The sequence below is a fragment of the Pseudophryne corroboree genome, chromosome 8, assembly GCF_028390025.1.
Source record: "Pseudophryne corroboree isolate aPseCor3 chromosome 8, aPseCor3.hap2, whole genome shotgun sequence".
Taxonomy (NCBI): Eukaryota; Metazoa; Chordata; class Amphibia; order Anura; family Myobatrachidae; genus Pseudophryne; species Pseudophryne corroboree.
In genome coordinates, this window is record NC_086451.1 from 15,689,939 (window position 1) to 15,709,071 (window position 19,133).

General features: G+C 54.0%; 1 protein-coding gene across 3 annotated transcripts in view; it reads right to left on the reverse strand.

The window, feature by feature from the left end:
- Nucleotides 1-19,133, reverse strand: part of GARNL3 (GTPase activating Rap/RanGAP domain like 3) — a 429,083-nt gene that overhangs the window by 359,814 nt on the left and 50,136 nt on the right. The window contains exon 1 of one of the 3 annotated variants that reach the window (XM_063935953.1): nt 7,102-7,371. The exons of the other annotated variants lie outside the window; for them this stretch is intronic. Coding sequence (XP_063792023.1) covers nt 7,102-7,214 — 113 coding nt within the window. The 5' untranslated portion in view covers nt 7,215-7,371. Of the gene's footprint in view, nt 1-7,101; nt 7,372-19,133 lie in introns of those variants that run through there. 3 annotated transcript variants of the gene reach the window in all.

Here is a 19,133-nt window from a genome sequence, read left to right on the forward strand (position 1 = left end):
TCTACCATTGCAGCAGGAGCGGTGCATGTGTTACTTATAGCACATTGCCCAGTCTACCATTGCAGCAGGAGCGGTGCATGTGTTACTTATAGCGCATCACCCAGTCTACCATTGCAGCAGGAGCGGTGCATGTGTTACTTATAGCGCATCACCCAGTCTACCATTGCAGCAGGAGCGGTCCATGCGTTACTTATAGCGCATCGCCCAGTCTACCGTTGCAGCAGGAGCGGTGCATACGTTACTTATAGCGCATCGCCCAGTCTACCATTGCAGCAGGAGCGGTCCATGCGTTACTTATAGCGCATCACCCAGTCTACCATTGCAGCAGAAGCGATGCATGCGTTACTTATAGCGCATCGCCCAGTCTACCATTGCAGCAGGAGCGGTGCATACGTTACTTATAGCACATCACCCAGTCTACCATTGCAGCAGGAGCGGTGCATGCATTACTTATAGCGCATCGCCCAGTCTACCATTGCAGCAGGAGTGATGCATACGTTACTTATAGCACATCGCCCAGTCTACCATTGCAGCAGGAGTGATGCATACGTTACTTATAGCGCATCGCCCAGTCTACCATTGCAGCAGGAGCGGTGCATACGTTACTTATAGCGCATCGCCCAGTCTACCATTGCAGCAGGAGTGATGCATACGTTACTTATAGCGCATCGCCCAGTCTACCATTGCAGCAGGAGCGGTGCATACGTTACTTATAGCGCATCGCCCAGTCTACCATTGCAGCAGGAGCGGTGCATGTGTTACTTATAGCGCATCGCCCAGTCCACCATTGCAGCAGGAGCGGTGCATGTGTTACTTATAGCGCATCGCCCAGTCTACCATTGCAGCAGGAGCGGTGCATACGTTACTTATAGCGCATCACCCAGTCTACCATTGCAGCAGGAGCGGTGCATGTGTTACTTATAGCGCATCACCCAGTCTACCATTGCAGCAGGAGCGGTGCATGCATTACTTATAGCGCATCGCCCAGTCTACCATTGCAGCAGGAGTGATGCATACGTTACTTATAGCGCATCGCCCAGTCTACCATTGCAGCAGGAGCGGTGCATACGTTACTTATAGCGCATCGCCCAGTCTACCATTGCAGCAGGAGCGGTGCATGTGTTACTTATAGCGCATCGCCCAGTCCACCATTGCAGCAGGAGCGGTGCATGTGTTACTTATAGCGCATCGCCCAGTCTACCATTGCAGCAGGAGCGGTGCATACGTTACTTATAGCGCATCACCCAGTCTACCATTGCAGCAGGAGCGGTGCATGTGTTACTTATAGCGCATCGCCCAGTCCACCATTGCAGCAGGAGCGGTGCATGTGTTACTTATAGCGCATCGCCCAGTCTACCATTGCAGCAGGAGCGGTGCATACGTTACTTATAGCGCATCGCCCAGTCTACCGTTGCAGCAGGAGCGGTGCATGTGTTACTTATAGCGCATCGCCCAGTCTACCATTGCAGCAGGAGCGGTGCATACGTTACTTATAGCGCATCGCCCAGTCTACCGTTGCAGCAGGAGCGGTGCATGTGTTACTTATAGCGCATCGCCCAGTCTACCATTGCAGCAGGAGCGGTGCATGTGTTACTTATAGCGCATCGCCCAGTCTACCATTGCAGCAGGAGCGGTGCATACGTTACTTATAGCGCATCACCCAGTCTACCATTGCAGCAGGAGCGGTGCATGCGTTACTTATAGCGCATCACCCAGTCTACCATTGCAGCAGGAGCGGTGCATGTGTTACTTATAGCGCATCACCCAGTCTACCATTGCAGCAGGAGCGGTGCATGTGTTACTTATAGCGCATCGCCCAGTCTACCATTGCAGCAGGAGCGGTGCATACGTTACTTATAGCGCATCGCCCAGTCTACCATTGCAGCAGGAGCGGTGCATGCGTTACTTATAGCGCATCACCCAGTCTACCATTGCAGCAGGAGCGGTGCATACGTTACTTATAGCGCATCGCCCAGTCTACCATTGCAGCAGGAGCGGTGCATGTGTTACTTATAGCGCATCACCCAGTCTACCATTGCAGCAGGAGCGGTGCATGTGTTACTTATAGCGCATCGCCCAGTCTACCATTGCAGCAGGAGCGGTGCATACGTTACTTATAGCGCATCGCCCAGTCCACCATTGCAGCAGGAGCGGTGCATGTGTTACTTATAGCGCATCACCCAGTCTACCATTGCAGCAGGAGCGGTGCATGTGTTACTTATAGCGCATCGCCCAGTCTACCATTGCAGCAGGAGCGGTGCATACGTTACTTATAGCGCATCGCCCAGTCTACCATTGCAGCAGGAGCGGTGCATGTGTTACTTATAGCGCATCACCCAGTCTACCATTGCAGCAGGAGCGGTGCATGTGTTACTTATAGCGCATCGCCCAGTCTACCATTGCAGCAGGAGCGGTGCATGCATTACTTATAGCGCATCGCCCAGTCTACCATTGCAGCAGGAGCGGTGCATACGTTACTTATAGCGCATCACCCAGTCTACCGTTGCAGCAGGAGCGATGCATGTGTTACTTATAGCGCATCGCCCAGTCTACCATTGCAGCAGGAGCGGTGCATGTGTTACTTATAGCGCATCACCCAGTCTACCATTGCAGCAGGAGCGGTGCATGTGTTACTTATAGCGCATCGCCCAGTCTACCATTGCAGCAGGAGCGGTGCATGCGTTACTTATAGCGCATCGCCCAGTCTACCGTTGCAGCAGGAGCGGTGCATGTGTTACTTATAGCGCATCGCCCAGTCTACCATTGCAGCAGGAGCGGTCCATGCGTTACTTATAGCGCATCGCCCAGTCTACCATTGCAGCAGGAGCGGTCCATGCGTTACTTATAGCGCATCGCCCAGTCTACCGTTGCAGCAGGAGCGGTGCATGTGTTACTTATAGCGCATCGCCCAGTCCACCATTGCAGCAGGAGCGGTGCATGTGTTACTTATAGCGCATCGCCCAGTCCACCATTGCAGCAGGAGCGGTGCATGTGTTACTTATAGCGCATCACCCAGTCTACCATTGCAGCAGGAGCGGTGCATACGTTACTTATAGCGCATCACCCAGTCTACCATTGCAGCAGGAGCGGTGCATACGTTACTTATAGCGCATCGCCCAGTCTACCATTGCAGCAGGAGCGGTGCATGCGTTACTTATAGCGCATCACCCAGTCTACCATTGCAGCAGGAGAATAAATCTACGTTCCTCCGTAGGGATCACTGACTGCGCGTAACATGGGCAAAATGCTCTCAAACCTGAAATATCAATCATCCCTGAAGGAATATATTAAACAGGGCGGACAGTGAGCAGATTATACTGGCTGCTGGGGACTCCCAGAAAATAGCATCCTGATGTCCCCTAATATGTCTGACACTTGTGGTCTCCGCTAATAAAGGGTTGGGTGGCGCTTATCTAGAATGGAAGAGAGCTAAAAAAAAAAAAAAAAATTACTACAGGGCACAAAAGTAAAAGCTTTAGGATCAGGTGGTGTGCACTGGCTCCTCCCCCTATGACCCTCCTCCAAGCCTCAGTTAGGACACCGTGCCCTGACGAGCGTACACAATAAGGAAGGATTTTGAATCCCGGGTAAGACTCATACCAGCCACACCAATCACACCGTACAACCTGTGATCTGAACCCAGTTAACAGCATGATAACAGCAGAAAAATAATTACTATTATTGTCATCCTTTATTTATATGGTGCCACAAGGGATCTGCAGCGCCCAATTACAGAGTACATAAACGAATAATCAGAACAGGAAACAGCGACTTAAGGCCCGTACACACTGGCCGATATATCGGTCGTTCTCTTGAACGGCCGATATATCGTGGGACCGTCGGCCAGTGTGTACGGCTGATACGTCTGTGAACTCCGTCGTTCACAGACGTATCGCGTCGGCCCTGCAGCACAGCCGACGGCCAATATATCTACCGATATATTGGCGCGTCGCTGTGTGTGTACGGCGGTCGGCCGACCGCCCGTACACATGCTGCGGCAGCCGGCGGTGACTGACAGCTGAACTGGGCGGGCGTGTGTACACGCCCACCCAGTTCATGACGTCAGTCCCCGACGGATCGGGCAGTGTGTATGCACAGCACACTGCCCGATCCGTCCATAGCTATATCTGCAGATCAATTGATCTGCAGATATATCTTTCCAATGTGTACCCACCTTTACAGTTGAAGACAATATAGGACAAGTACAGGGTAAATAAACATAGCTACATCAGCAAACGACTCTGATATAAGTATCAGGGAGGCAGGAAACCGCGGGATTTGGTGCCATCGAAGATGGTTTAAGTAAGAGAAGGAAAAGCACATGAGGGTTGAGGGCCCTGCTCGTGAGAACTTACATTTTAAAGGATTAGAAAGCAAAATATTTGCAAACGAAAAAGCCCCACAACATAATTCCGGCCACTTTGAATTTGGAAACACCTCTATATAGCGGTGAAGCTACTGGACTCCGTGCACCCACCCAGCTGCAGCTTCCCCAATAAACACATAGACCCAGGCTCTAGTCAGAGGGCCGCTCTTATGAGGCAATACATAGCTGTTGGGTGTATGTCAGTGAGGAGCAGCAGGAGCGGCCTCTGTAGCATCCAAAAGACAGTAGCGATAAACAACTGTGCCTCGCTGATATAAAGGACTTGGTGAAAAGCACAGACATAAGACAGTCAGGTAAAGCGGTGTATAAGTTGCTGAATGCAAAATGAAGCCATTAAACTGTCTAAATCTAAAGGCAAAATCCATCAATCACAATATATTGAATTGCTCAGCGCCAGAAGCAAAACTTTCTCAGTGGGATGGGAGCGCAAATAGCTGCGGCCTCTGTCCGCTCCCCGCTGTCACATCTGGTGACCTAGTTTCCCAGTTCATTCCCAACGCTGAAGGTGTTAATAATTAATGGGACCACGCTGAATCCTGGGAGTTGTCACCACGTCTCGCGGCGTTCTCCAGTCTGAGCGACACTGGTGCAATTTGTTCAATGCGCCCATTTCCATACTGTTCCGTAACGCCGCACTGCGCCCCATTATATATCAGTGGTAACGTCGACTCTTCCTAGTAAATGACATTTTTATGCACCTTTCCCCCCATGAGTCGGCTGCTAGAACTCTGATCACATCTTAGAAGTTTAATAATAAAATCTGCCGTGGGGGCACATAAATTATCCACAGTGTTATGGCGCAGTCTAGGAGAGGGCACAGGGCTTAGGGGTGACCTAACTTGTCCCTATTTTCCTGCCTGGAATGATGTGAGATTATGCGTAGCAAAATGGCCACAGTCCAGTTGAGGCCATTGCGTTTAGACAGACTGCGGCCATGCAAGAACTTGGTCGCCCCTGTAATACCGGTAGCCCACCATCAACCGGTAGCCCACCATCAACCTGTGGGTCTCAAAGTTACTATCATGTGGCTCCTTGCTGGTTATTCATAGACCCAGATTGCGGTAACGGAGGTGTGGGGTGCGGTGCCCCTGGATTGGCTGGGCTGGATGGCTCTAGTGTGGCATACCATTACATTCTATTAACACTTATCACTTACTCATTTCTTCACTAACACTATTTCTTTATTTTAATTACATCACATGATTTTTGTATCACCTTCTGTATATAGCTTCAGCTTCCTAACACTAATCTATTAACACTATAGTTTTTTCACTGGTATGCTGCCCTGGGCTTTCTGGCTTATGCTGATTTTTTGGGGTGCCACACCCTGCACCTAGATATAGCACTAGGGACCCCCAATATACAGAGAGGACTTTACGCGGCTTTGGGGCTTATTGATACATTTGCGCAAATATATGTAACCAAGATCTCGGAATTCTCATATTATGTAGTATTTAAATCTGGTTACTGTTATCATTCAGGGTGCTGGGGGAAACAAAATGCATTTTTTTCTTGCTCAGAAATACCCCTCCCTTGCAAGCACCTGAGTGATATCACTAAGCTAATTGAGCATCTGCCACTATATAGGTCTCAAAGTTACACAAGTAAAATCCCAAACTAATGATGATTAAATGGAGGTAGCAGCAGTACCTGCATTTATAAGGTAAACCTTTGGGAGGGGACATTTCCCGTCAGATAACAGGTCTATAGTGCCGACACTAAAATGACATGATTTATGCAGTGGCGTAAAGGGGCGGCTTATGAACACGCTAAGCGAATCGGTCAGACTGTCCTTAAATCTCTGCGCCGGTGGCTTTAAAAAAGATCGCCGGGTCCAACAACCCGGTCATCGAGTGACTTCAGCGTGCGATCGCCCGCCGTCAGAAACCGCCCGCCCAATGCCAGCCAGCTGCATACGCGACGGTGCGCCTCCTGCTGTGTATCCCAGGGCACTACCACCAATTATCTGCCGAGACAACAGCAGTAATATCTCGTACCGCGGGGCTAAAATTAAAGTATTAAAGCTTCCAGGCGGGCGCCTGACCACGGAGAGGGAAGTCACAATCAGTTTCAGGCACTTTATAAAATGTGCCGCCCTCTGCGATAACGCACAGCCTGGCAACGACGCCCAGCTGGGGGGCTCCCAAATTAAATGGATTCATGCTAAAGAAAAACAACAAACAAAAACAACAACAAAATTATTAAGGGCGCGTTGAGAGCAATTAATGGGATTAACCAAAGTATATGGCTCCGGGGTATAGCCAGCGTCACACACACACACACACACACACACACACACGCCTGTGCATATTTCCCCTCTACGGCTAACGTGTGCTGCATCTGGCTCAGCGTGGACTCTCCTGCTGCCTCTGGTGATTCTGCGGTCGGAAGCTGAGCTTCGTACAGAAGCTGCCCCCTCCTCTACACACAGACACACTCCCCCTTTCTCTGTATGTATTACTAGAACCGCAAACATCCATGAATACTTCACAGGCGGTGGCTTCTGGCGTTACCAGCCTCTCACCCAGTGCCCCCAGCCAGCGCGCACACACACACACACACACACACACACAGAGAGGAGCCAGCCACCCCAGGCCGGCACCTGCATCAACGCCGCATATCCTCTGCACCGGTGCCTGCAGGCGATTAAACTTTCCATGTGTGGAATCAAGCGACACATAATCATCAACGCGGACAATGCTGCAGCACCTTACCTCATGCTGTCATAGGTCTTCTCCCATCTTACAGTCTCCACCACAAACAGCAGGAAGGCAGAGGAGGACGAGACGACAGCAGGCCACTTTAGACAGGCATTCGGCACATGCATTGGCACCAGCTACTGGACGGGTTAATTCAGTGTGAATTCAGGGAGCGAGAGAGAGAGAGAGAGAGGGAGAGAGGGGGAATGGGGATAAACATGTTCCAGCCAGGATCTTGCTATATTGCAGCAGCATGATCACTGCGCACCAGATCAGAGGAGAGGGGAGGGAGGCTCTATACCAGGGCTGCGAGGAGCGACAGCTGGCACCCGGCCAGGGTTCCCCAAAAAAATAAAACGACACAGATCTCCACAGACCCAAAAGCAAAGGGGGGAAAAGTTCACAGATTGGTCCCTTGCAGCCGCCGCGGAGATCCTGGGAGAGGAGGATGCATTGCAGGGAGACAGTATCTGTGCACATGTAATCCCTATCCTGGGATTAACCTTTTCCGTCTGGCAGCGCAGTCACCTGTACGGGTCCTGGGGGCACTCGGCATTGCGGGCTCCGACGGGTGTGATATACAATGTCATACATACATTAGGTTTACAGGCACAAAAAGGTCAACAGGTAAAAGGTTGACAGTGGTTAAGGTCAACGGGTTCAAAGGTCGACATGACAGGGCAATGGCCGACACTGTTTTTCCACGTTTTTTGGGACAAATCTTTGTTCGGCACAGGTTACTATTCCCAGTCGTAGTCCACGTGGATGGGAAATCAAGCAAATGTTGGGAAAACATGGAAAAAACACAAACAACATGTGTCAACGGGATGATGTTGACATTTTGTACCTTTTATGGTCATCTGGATACCCCCCCAACAGGACACGGTCACAAGGCTTGCTAGTATAGGGGACAATTTATCACGAAATATTTGAGGCTTATTCCCCAAAAACACCCATTTTGGGGGGGTAACCACAAAAATGTAGTTAGTATCCTCTAAATGTATGACGGAGGGACTGCAGCAGAAATCTCAGATATCTGCTGCGATTCCCCCCGTTCCCGCAGGCAGACGCAGCCCCCATCGGTTTGGCGCCGGTAAAATGGCCTCCTGCAATGCGATCCTGGGCACTAACATTGTGCCCAGAATGATCTGGAAATGGGATTTTTGATAAATGCCCCCCCCCCCCCCCTCCCCCATAGTGTGCTATACCGTTTGTGCTTCTATAAAACGGACAATATAGACCTGTGAAGTTGTACTGTGCATAATGGGCTTAAAACCAAATACCATTGTCAGGAATCAGAACAAAAGAAGTGGTACTGTGCAGTTGTCCATATATACAGAATAAGACCAGGTACAGTGAATTGAACATTGCATATAGAATGAAAGAAGTGGCACTGTGCAGTTGTCTATACATACAGAATAAGACAAGATACAGTGAACTGCATACAGAATGAAAGAAGTGGCACTGTGCAGTTGTCCATACATACAGAATAAGACCAGATACAGTGAATTGCACATTGCATATAGAATGAAAGAAGTAGTACTGTGCAGTTGTCCATACATACAGAATAAGACCCGATACAGTGAACTGCACATTGCATATAGAATGAAAGAAGTGGCACTGTGCAGTTGTCCATACATACAGAATAAGACCAGGTACAGTGAATTGCACATTGTATATAGAATGAAAGAAGTAGTACTGTGCAGTTGTCCATACATACAGAATAAGACCCGATACAGTGAACTGCACATTGCATATAGAATGAAAGAAGTAGTACTGTGCAGTTGTCCATACATACAGAATAAGACCAGATACAGTGAATTGCACATTGCATATAGAATGAAAGAAGTAGTACTGTGCCGTAGTCATTATATACAACATAAGAATAAATAACGGGTCTGGGACTCAGGGTCGACAACAAAAAAGGTCGACACGCCTTAGGTCGACACCAATTGGTCGACACACCTTAGGTCAACATGTACAAAAGGTCGACAGGAACAAGGTCGACATGGAAAAAGGTCGACATGATTTTTTAATGTTTTTTGGTGTCGTTTTCTTCGTAGAGTGACCAGGAACCCCAATTAGTGCACCGCTCCGCTCGCCATGCTTCGGGCATGGTGCCTTCGCTCCGCTACTGCTTCGCTCGGCACAGATTACTGTTCCAATCGTAGTCCACGTGGATCGTTAAGTATGAAAAGGTTCCAAAAAGAAAAAAATCGTGAAAAACTCATGTCGACATTTTTCCATGTCGACCTTGTTCCTGTCGACCTTTTGCCCATGTCGACCTAAGGTGTATTGACCAATTGGCGTCGACCTAATGTGTGTCGACCTTTTTGTTGTCGACCTGGAGTCCGGATACCATAAATAACAAAGAATTACACACGGCATATAGAACAAAAGAAGTGGTACTGTCCACAAACAGGTACTGAGAATTACACATATTATAGGGAACAATAGAACACACCTTGCGCAATTGTCCATATATGCATATGAAGGATATATATAAGATCTTTGCTCCTCATGAAGTCTTTAATGTATTCAGAACTAGTACAGATGCCGCGAATTAGAGGTTACACAGTGGAGCTGTCGCTATGAGCAGATACTGAGAATTGCACCTATAATACAGAACAGGATCCATGGTACTGTGCCCCGGGCTGTAGAGACTATGGGGGTAATTCAGACCTGATCGCAGCAGCAAATTTGTTAGCAGTTGGGCAAAACCATGTGCACTGCAGGTGGGGCAGATGGGTATGGGTCGTTGGCTCGACCCAACTTAGGTCGACAGTCACTTTTTTTGGTGTTGTTTTCTTCGGAAAATGATGGGGAACCCCAATTAGTGCACCGTGTTCGCTCGCCATGCTTCGGGCAAGGTTCTTTAGTGGTCGACCTAATGACTACCGACCTACGTTGTGTCGACCTAACGTCCGTATCCCATGTAAAAATTAAGCAGCCAGTATTTACCCTGCACAGAGACACTATAACCCACCCAAATCTAACTCTCTCTGCACATGTTACATCTTCCCAGCCTGCAGTGCACATGGTTTTGCCCAATTGCTAACAAATTTGCTGCTACGATCAACTCTGAATTACCCTTTTTGTCTTACATGTGTATGGCCACCGCTTACTATAGGATCTCTAAACTAACAAAACATCATTTTAGAGGCGTAAAAGCCATCCCTTCACTATCAGAGCAACGCAGAACAAAGTAATAACAATTTCTGACATTGCTCTCTACATGTTGCCACATTTCTGTAATAGTCCAACCCACACACCAAGCTGAAGTTTCAAGTAGATAAACTGCCTTTGTAGCAGTCATTATCCAGCGTACACACTAGACCAGGGGTGGCCAACCAGTCGGAGACAAAGAGCCAAAAAATCTTGTTAGGTACATCTAAGAGCCGACATCGAACCAAACTTGCGTGTACAAAAATGGGGTGTGGCCTTGTGCCTGCTAGGCCACACCCCTGGTAAAAAAAATACATTGAAAAAGCTAGATCCACATAAAATACATTAAAAAAACAGATTCACATAAAATATATTGAAAAAGATTCACATAATACACTTCAGCTCCACCATGTGTCACTCCAGTCAGCTCCCCCATGTGTCACTCCTGCCAGGACCTTCCTGTGTCACTCCATTCAGCTCCCCCTTGTCACTCCAGCCAGCACCCTCCTGTGTCACTCCAGCCAGCTCCCCCATGTGTCACTCCTGCCAGCTCCCCCATGTGTCACTCCTGCCAGGACCTTCCTGTGTCACTCCAGCCAGCTCCCCCTTGTCACTCCAGCCAGCACCCTCCTGTGTCACTCCAGCCAGCTCCCCCATGTGTCACTCCTGCCAGGACCTTCCTGTGTCACTCCATTCAGCTCCCCCTTGTCACTCCAGCCAGCACCCTCCTGTGTCACTCCAGCCAGCTCCCCCATGTGTCACTCCTGCCAGGACCCTCCTATGTCACTCCAGTCAGCTCCCCCATGTGTCACTCCTGCCAGGACCCTCCTATGTCACTCCAGCCAACTTCCCCATGTGTCACTCCTGCCAGCACCCTCCTATGTCACTCCAGTCAGCTCCCCCATGTGTCACTCCTGCCAGCACCCTCCTGTGTCACTCCAGCCAGCTCCCCCATGTCTCGCTACTGCCAGCACCCTCCTGTGTCACTCCTGCCAGCTCCCCCATGTGTCACTCCTGCCAGCACCCTCCTGTGTCACTCCAGCCAGCTCCCCCATGTGTCACTCCTGCCAGGATCCTCCTATGTCACTCCAGTCAGCTGAGCTCCCCCATGTGTCACTCCAGCCAGCTCCCTCATGTGTCACTTCTGCCAGCACCCTCCTGTGTCACTCCAGTCAGCTCCCCCATGTGTCACTCCTGCCAGCACCCTCCTGTGTCACTCCTGCCAGCTCCCCCATGTATCAGTCCTTCCTGACCCTCCTGTGTCACTCCAGCCAGCTCCCCCATGTGTCACTCCTGCTAGGACCCTCCTGTGTCACTCCAGTCAGCTTCTCATGTGTCACTCCGGTCAGCTCCCCCATGAGTCACTCCTGCCAGGACCCTCCTGTGTCACTCCAGTCAGCTTCTCATGTGTCACTCCTGCCAGCACCCTCCTGTGTCACTCCTGCCAGCTCCCCCATGTGTCACGCCTGCCAGCTCCCCCATGTGTCAATCCTGCCAGCACCCTCCTGTGTCACTCCAGTCAGCTCACCCATGTGTCACTCCTGCCAGCACCCTCCTGTGTCACTACTGCCAGCTCCCCCATGTGTCACTCCTGCCACCACCCTCCTGTGTCACTCCAGTCAGCTCACCCATGTCTCACTACTGCCAGCTCCCCCATGTGTCACTCCTGCCACCACCCTCCTGTGTCACTCCTGCCAGCTCACCCATGTGTCACTCCAGCCAGCACCCTCCTGTGTCACTCCAGCCAGCTCCCTCATGTGTTACTCCTGCCAGGACCCTCCTGTGTCTCTCCACTCAGCTCCCCCATGTGTCACTCCTGCCAGCACCCCCATGTGTCACTCCTGCCAGCTCCCCCATGTGTCACTCCTGCCAGCTCCCCCATGTGTCACTCCAGTCAGCTCTCCCATGTGTCACTCCAGCCTGCACCCTCCTGTGTCACTCCAGCCAGCTCCCCCATGTCTCGCTCCTGCCAGCACCCTCCTGTGTCACTCCAGTCAGCTCCCCCATGTGTCACTCCTGCCAGCACCCTCCTGTGTCACTCCAGTCAGCTCCCCCATGTCTCGCTCCTGCCAGCACCCTCCTGTGTCACTCCAGTCAGCTCCCCCATGTGTCACTCCTGCCAGCACCCTCCTGTGTCACTCCAGTCAGCTTCCCCAAGTGTCACTCCTGCCAGCACCTCCTGTGTCACTCCTGCCAGCACCCTCCTGTGTCACTCCAGCCAGCTCCCCCATGTGTCACTCCTGCCAGCACCCTCCTGTGTCACTCCTGCCAGCTCCCCCATGTGTCACTCCAGTCAGCTCCCCCATGTGTCACTCCTGCCACCACCCTCCTGTGTCACTCCTGCCAGCACCCTCCTGTGTCACTCCAGTCAGCTCCCCCATGTGTCACTCCTGCCAGCACCCTCCTGTGTCACTCCAGTCAGCTCCCCCATGTGTCACTCCTGCCACCACCCTCCTGTGTCACTCCAGTCAGCTCACCCATGTGTCACTCATGCCAGCACCCTCCTGTGTCACTCCAGCCAGCTCCCTCCTGTGTCGCTCCAGTCAGCTCACCCATGTGTCACTCCTGCCAGCACCCTGCTGTGTCACTCCTGCCAGCTCCCCCATGTGTCACTCCTGCCAGCACCCTCCTGTGTCACTCCAGTCAGCTCTCCCATGTGTCATTCCAGCCAGCACCCTCCTGTGTCACTCCAGCCAGCTCCCCCATGTCTCGCTCCTGCCAGCACCCTCCTGTGTCACTCCAGTCAGCTCCCCCATGTGTCAAACAAAACATCATTTTAGAGGCGTAAAAGCCATCCCTTCACTATCAGAGCAACGCAGAACAAAGTAATAACATTTTCTGGCATTGCTCTCTACATGTTGCCACATTTCTGTAATAGTCCAACCCACACACCAAGCTGAAGTTTCAAGTAGATAAACTGCCTTTGTAGCAGTCATTATCCAGCGTACACACTAGACCAGGGGTGGCCAACCAGTCGGAGACAAAGAGCCAAAAAATTTTGTTAGGTACATCTAAGAGCCGTCATCGAACCAAACTTGCGTGTACAAAAATGGGGTGTGGCCTTGTGCCTGCTAGGCCACAACCCTGATAAAAAAAAATACATTGAAAAAGCTAGATCCACATAAAATACATTAAAAAAAACAGATTCACATAAAATATATTGAAAAAGATTCACATAATACACTTCAGCTCCACCATGTGTCACTCCAGTCAGCTCCCCCATGTGTCACTCCTGCCAGGACCTTCCTGTGTCACTCCATTCAGCTCCCCCTTGTCACTCCAGCCAGCACCCTCCTGTGTCACTCCAGCCAGCTCCCCCATGTGTCACTCCTGCCAGCTCCCCCATGTGTCACTCCGGCCAGGACCTTCCTGTGTCACTCCAGCCAGCTCCCCCTTGTCACTCCAGCCAGCACCCTCCTGTGTCACTCCAGCCAGCTCCCCCATGTGTCACTCCTGCCAGGACCTTCCTGTGTCACTCCATTCAGCTCCCCCTTGTCACTCCAGCCAGCACCCTCCTGTGTCACTCCTGCCAGCTCCCCCATGTGTCACTCCTGCCAGGACCCTCCTATGTCACTCCAGTCAGCTCCCCCATGTGTCACTCCTGCCAGCACCCTCCTGTGTCACTCCTGCCAGCTCCCCCATGTGTCACGCCTGCCAGCTCCCCCATGTGTCAATCCTGCCAGCACCCTCCTGTGTCACTCCAGTCAGCTCACCCATGTGTCACTCCTGCCAGCACCCTCCTGTGTCACTACTGCCAGCACCCCCATGTGTCACTCCTGCCACCGCCCTCCTGTGTCACTCCAGTCAGCTCACCCATGTCTCACTACTGCCAGCTCCCCCATGTGTCACTCCTGCCACCACCCTCCTGTGTCACTCCTGCCAGCTCACCCATGTGTCACTCCAGCCAGCACCCTCCTGTGTCACTCCAGCCAGCTCCCTCATGTGTTACTCCTGCTAGGACCCTCCTGTGTCACTTCAGCCAGCTCCCTCATGTGTCACTTCTGCCAGGACCCTCCTGTGTCACTCCACTCAGCTCCCCCATGTATCAGTCCTTCCTGACCCTCCTGTGTCACTCCAGCCAGCTCCCCCATGTGTCACTCCTGCTAGGACCCTCCTGTGTCACTCCAGTCAGCTTCTCATGTGTCACTCCAGTCAGCTCCCCCATGAGTCACTCCTGCCAGGACCCTCCTGTGTCACTCCAGTCAGCTTCTCATGTGTCACTCCTGCCAGCACCCTCCTGTGTCACTCCTGCCAGCTCCCCCATGTGTCACGCCTGCCAGCTCCCCCATGTGTCAATCCTGCCAGCACCCTCCTGTGTCACTCCAGTCAGCTCACCCATGTGTCACTCCTGCCAGCACCCTCCTGTGTCACTACTGCCAGCTCCCCCATGTGTCACTCCTGCCACCACTCTCCTGTGTCACTCCAGTCAGCTCACCCATGTCTCACTACTGCCAGCTCCCCCATGTGTCACTCCTGCCACCACCCTCCTGTGTCACTCCTGCCAGCTCACCCATGTGTCACTCCAGCCAGCACCCTCCTGTGTCACTCCAGCCAGCTCCCTCATGTGTTACTCCTGCTAGGACCCTCCTGTGTCACTTCAGCCAGCTCCCTCATGTGTCACTTCTGCCAGGACCCTCCTGTGTCACTCCACTCAGCTCCCCCATGTATCAGTCCTTCCTGACCCTCCTGTGTCACTCCAGCCAGCTCCCCCATGTGTCACTCCTGCTAGGACCCTCCTGTGTCACTCCAGTCAGCTTCTCATGTGTCACTCCAGTCAGCTCCCCCATGAGTCACTCCTGCCAGGACCCTCCTGTGTCACTCCAGTCAGCTTCTCATGTGTCACTCCTGCCAGCACCCTCCTGTGTCACTCCTGCCAGCTCCCCCATGTGTCACGCCTGCCAGCTCCCCCATGTGTCAATCCTGCCAGCACCCTCCTGTGTCACTCCAGTCAGCTCACCCATGTGTCACTCCTGCCAGCACCCTCCTGTGTCACTACTGCCAGCTCCCCCATGTGTCACTCCTGCCACCACTCTCCTGTGTCACTCCAGTCAGCTCACCCATGTCTCACTACTGCCAGCTCCCCCATGTGTCACTCCTGCCACCACCCTCCTGTGTCACTCCTGCCAGCTCACCCATGTGTCACTCCAGCCAGCACCCTCCTGTGTCACTCCAGCCAGCTCCCTCATGTGTTACTCCTGCCAGGACCCTCCTGTGTCTCTCCACTCAGCTCCCCCATGTGTCACTCCTGCCAGCACCCCCATGTGTCACTCCTGCCAGCTCCCCCATGTGTCACTCCTGCCAGCACCCTCCTGTGTCACTCCAGCCAGCTCCCTCCTGTGTCACTCCTGCCAGCACCCTCCTGTGTCACTCCAGTCAGCTCTCCCATGTGTCACTCCAGCCTGCACCCTCCTGTGTCACTCCAGCCAGCTCCCCCATGTCTCGCTCCTGCCAGCACCCTCCTGTGTCACTCCAGTCAGCTCCCCCATGTGTCACTCCTGCCAGCACCCTCCTGTGTCACTCCAGCCAGCTCCCCCATGTCTCGCTCCTGCCAGCACCCTCCTGTGTCACTCCAGTCAGCTCCCCCATGTGTCACTCCTGCCAGCACCCTCCTGTGTCACTCCAGTCAGCTCCCCCATGTCTCGCTCCTGCCAGCACCCTCCTGTGTCACTCCAGTCAGCTCCCCCATGTGTCACTCCTGCCAGCACCCTCCTGTGTCACTCCAGTCAGCTCCCCCATGTGTCACTCCTGCCAGCACCTCCTGTGTCACTCCTGCCAGCACCCTCCTGTGTCACTCCAGCCAGCTCCCCCATGTGTCACTCCTGCCAGCACCCTCCTGTGTCACTCCTGCCAGCTCCCCCATGTGTCACTCCAGTCAGCTCCCCCATGTGTCACTCCTGCCACCACCCTCCTGTGTCACTCCTGCCAGCTCACCCATGTGCACTCATGCCAGCACCCTCCTGTGTCACTCCAGCCAGCTCCCTCCTGTGTCGCTCCAGTCAGCTCCCCCATGTGTCACTCCTGCCACCACCCTCCTGTGTCACTCCTGCCAGCACCCTCCTGTGTCACTCCAGTCAGCTCCCCCATGTGTCACTCCTGCCAGCACCCTCCTGTGTCACTCCAGTCAGCTCCCCCATGTGTCACTCCTGCCACCACCCTCCTGTGTCACTCCAGTCAGCTCACCCATGTGTCACTCATGCCAGCACTCTCCTGTGTCACTCCAGCCAGCTCCCTCCTGTGTCGCTCCAGTCAGCTCACCCATGTGTCACTCCTGCCAGCACCCTGCTGTGTCACTCCTGCCAGCTCCCCCATGTGTCACTCCTGCCAGCACCCTCCTGTGTCACTCCAGTCAGCTCTCCCATGTGTCACTCCAGCCAGCACCCTCCTGTGTCACTCCAGCCAGCTCCCCCATGTCTCGCTCCTGCCAGCACCCTCCTGTGTCACTCCAGTCAGCTCCCCCATGTGTCACTCCTGCCAGCACCCTCCTGTGTCACTCCAGTCAGCTCCCCCATGTCTCGCTCCTGCCAGCACCCTCCTGTGTCACTCCAGTCAGCTCCCCCATGTGTCACTCCTGCCAGCACCCTCCTGTGTCACTCCAGTCAGCTCCCCCATGTGTCACTCCTGCCAGCACCCTCCTATGTCACTCCTGCCAGCACCCTCCTGTGTCACTCCAGCCAGCTCCCCCATGTGTCACTCCAGCCAGCTCCCCCATGTGTCACTCCTGCCAGCACCCTCCTGTGTCACTCCTGCCAGCACCCTCCTGTGTCACTCCTGCCAGCTCCCCCATGTGTCACTCCTGCCAGCACCCTCCTGTGTCACTCCAGTCAGCTCACCCATGTGTCACTCCTGCCAGCACCCTCCTGTGTCACTCCAGTCAGCTCCCCCATGTGTCACTCCTGCCAGCACCCTCCTGTGTCACTCCAGTCAGCTCACCCATGTGTCACTGCAGCCAGCACCCTCCTGTGTCACTCCAGTCAGCTCCCCCATGTGTCACTCCTGCCAGCACCCTCCTGTGTCACTCCAGTCAGCTCCCCCATGTGTCACTCCAGCCAGCACCCTCCTGTGTCACTCCAGCCAGCACCCTCCTGTGTCACTCCAGTCAGCTCCCCCATGTGTCACTCCTGCCAGCACCCTCCTGTGTCACTCCTGCCAGCACCCTCCTGTGTCACTCCAGCCAGCTCCCCCATGTGTCACTCCTGCCAGCACCCTCCTGTGTCACTCCTGCCAGCTCCCCCATGTGTCACTCCAGCCAGCTCCCCCATGTGTCACTCCTGCCACCACCCTCCTGTGTCACTCCTGCCAGCTCCCCCATGTGTCACTCCTGCCAGCACCCTCCTGTGTCACTCCAGTCAGCTCCCCCATGTGTCACTCCTGCCAGCACCCTCCTGTGTCACTCCAGTCTTCTCACCCATGTGTCACTCCAGTCAGCTCACCCATGTGTCACTCCTGCCAGCACTCTCCTGTGTCACTCCAGCCAGCTCCCCCATGTGTCACTCCAGCCAACACCCTCCTGTGTCACTCCAGCCAGCTCCCTCCTGTGTCACTCCAGTCAGCTCACCCATGTGTCACTCCTACCAGCACCCTGCTGTGTCACTCCAGTCAGCTCACCCATGTGTCACTCCTGCCAGTACCCTCCTGTGTCACTCCAGCCAGCTCCCCCATGTGTCACTCCAGCCAACACCCTCCTGTGTCACTCCAGCCAGCTCCCTCCTGTGTCACTCCAGTCAGCTCACCCATGTGTCACTCCTGCCAGCACCCTGCTGTGTCACTTCAGCCAGCTCCCTCCTGTGTCACTCCAGTCAGCTCACCCATGTGTCACTCCTGCCAGCACCCTGCTGTGTCACTCCTGCCAGCACCCTCCTGTGTCACTCCAGTCAGCTCCCCCATGTGTCACTCCAGCCAGCACCCTCCTATGTCACTCCTGCCAGCTCCCCCATGTCTCGCTCCTGCCAGCACCCTCCTGTGTCACTCCAGTCAGCTCCCCCATGTGTCACTCCTGCCAGCACCCTCCTGTGTCACTCCAGTCAGCTCCCCCATGTGTCACTCCTGCCAGCACCCTCCTGTGTCACTCCTGCCACCACCCTCCTGTGTCACTCCAGTCAGCTCCCCCATGTGTCACTCCTGCCAGCACCCTCCTGTCACTCCTGCCAGCTCCCCCATGTGTCACTCCAGCCAGCTCCCCCATGTGTCACTCCTGCCACCACCCTCCTGTGTCACTCCTGCCAGCACCCTCCTGTGTCACTCCTGCCAGCACCCTCCTGTGTCACTCCAGCCAGCTCCCCCATGTGTCACTCCTGCCACCCTCCTTTGTCACTCCTGCCAGCACCCTCCTGTGTCACTCCAGCCAGCTCCCCCATGTGTCACTCCTGCCAGCACCCTCCTGTGTCACTCCTGCCAGCTCCCCCATGTGTCACTCCAGCCAGCTCCCCCATGTGTCACTCCTGCCACCACCCTCCTGTGTCACTCCAGTCAGCTCCCTCATGTGTCACTCCTGCCAGCACCCTCCTATGTCACTCCAGCCAGCTCCCCCATGTGTCACTCCTGCCAGCACCCTCCTGTGTCACTCCAGCCAGCACCCTCCTGTGTCACTCCTGCCACCACCCTCCTGTGTCACTCCTGCCACCACCCTCCTGTGTCACTCCAGCCAGCTCCCCCATGTGTCACTCCTGCCAGCACCCTCCTGTGTCACTCCTGCCAGCTCCCCCATGTGTCACTCCAGCCAGCTCCCCCATGTGTCACTCCTGCCACCACCCTCCTGTGTCACTCCTGCCAGCACCCTCCTGTGTCACTCCAGCCAGCTCCCCCATGTGTCACTCCAGCCAGCACCCTCCTTTGTCACTCCTGCCAGCACCCTCCTGTGTCACTCCTGCCAGCACCCTCCTGTG